Source organism: Mandrillus leucophaeus, unplaced genomic scaffold (assembly GCF_000951045.1).
Source record: "Mandrillus leucophaeus isolate KB7577 unplaced genomic scaffold, Mleu.le_1.0 Scaffold1325, whole genome shotgun sequence".
Lineage (NCBI taxonomy): Eukaryota > Metazoa > Chordata > Mammalia > Primates > Cercopithecidae > Mandrillus > Mandrillus leucophaeus.
This window is the reverse complement of record NW_012101283.1, coordinates 188,572-189,662: the sequence shown is the minus strand read 5'-3', so window position 1 is coordinate 189,662 and position 1,091 is coordinate 188,572. Positions and strand designations below refer to the sequence as shown.

The 1,091-nt window shown below is 54.2% G+C and overlaps 1 protein-coding gene across 1 annotated transcript in view; it reads right to left on the bottom strand.

Annotated features, from left to right (window-relative positions):
* Positions 1–337: 337 nt before the first annotated feature.
* Positions 338–1,091, bottom strand: part of IKBKG (inhibitor of kappa light polypeptide gene enhancer in B-cells, kinase gamma) — a 16,622-nt gene continuing 15,868 nt past the window's right edge. Inside the window, 1 exon segment of the mRNA XM_011972978.1 lies at positions 338–1,067. Coding sequence (XP_011828368.1) covers positions 925–1,067 — 143 coding nt within the window. The 3' untranslated portion in view covers positions 338–924.

Here is a 1,091-nt window from a genome sequence, read left to right as displayed (position 1 = left end):
ATATATATATATATGTATATACACACACACATATATACACATATACATACATATATACATATGATATGAGCAGCCCATTCACAAGCAGAACTACAAAGCATCCTTAAGTCTCAGAAAAGATGCTGAAGCTCACACTTGACGGAGAACTGCATGGCCTAGCGAATGACAAAAACCCAAACGGGCTTTCCCACCTCCTCCTTGGCAAGGCTAGGGAAATAGGGGGTGGGGAGAGACGGGAGACCAAACTCCAAGGAGGAAGGGGCTCAGGTACCATCTACCCCATCGCCCATACTCAGTGGTGTCACTTCTCAGAATCTATGCCAAAGATACGCACAACTAATGCACAAGGATTTTTACTACGCCATTATTTATGGTAACAAAAACATTGGAAACAACCCAAATGTCCATCAATAGTGACTGGTTAAATACACATCGGTCTGGCTGCAAAATGGAATAGCATGCAGCCCAAAAGGAGAGCACCCGTGTGCACGGTACGAGGGCAGCACTCCCAGGGCACAGCGGTGGGTGGGTCGGTGTCCGTTGGGAGGAAGAGCTGCCAACCCAGCTCTGCCAGGGGAAGCAGTTCTCCCTGAGAGCGCCAGGCCCCCATTCTTGACTTCCCCAGTGCGGGGTGGAGGAAGAGGGAGGGATTAGCCCGAGGCAAGTGGTTCAAGCAGACAGAAGGGAACAAAAAGAGCAGCGAGTCAGGCCTGATCAGGGCCGCATCTACCCTAAAAGAGGCGACCAGTGGACCAAGAGCTGAAGCGTAAGGCGCCGCGGCCAGCTCCTGGGTGGGGGTCCAGGTGGCATCCCAGTTGTGGTCACCCAGCCCTTCATCCTGGGCTAGGCAGGTGGGAGAGGAAAGCGCAGACTGCACGGTCCCGGGCATGTCCTCGGCAGCTAGTGGCCTTGCACTGGCCGGCCCTACTCAATGCACTCCATGACATGTATCTGCAGGGTGTCCATATCAGGGGCCTGATACTGGCACTTGGGACAGCAGAAGTCAGGTGGCTCCTCAGGGGGGCTCCTCCTCTGGCTGGGCAGGGCCAGGGGAGAGGAGAGGTAGGCTGGGAAAAGAGAAGAGTCAGAGG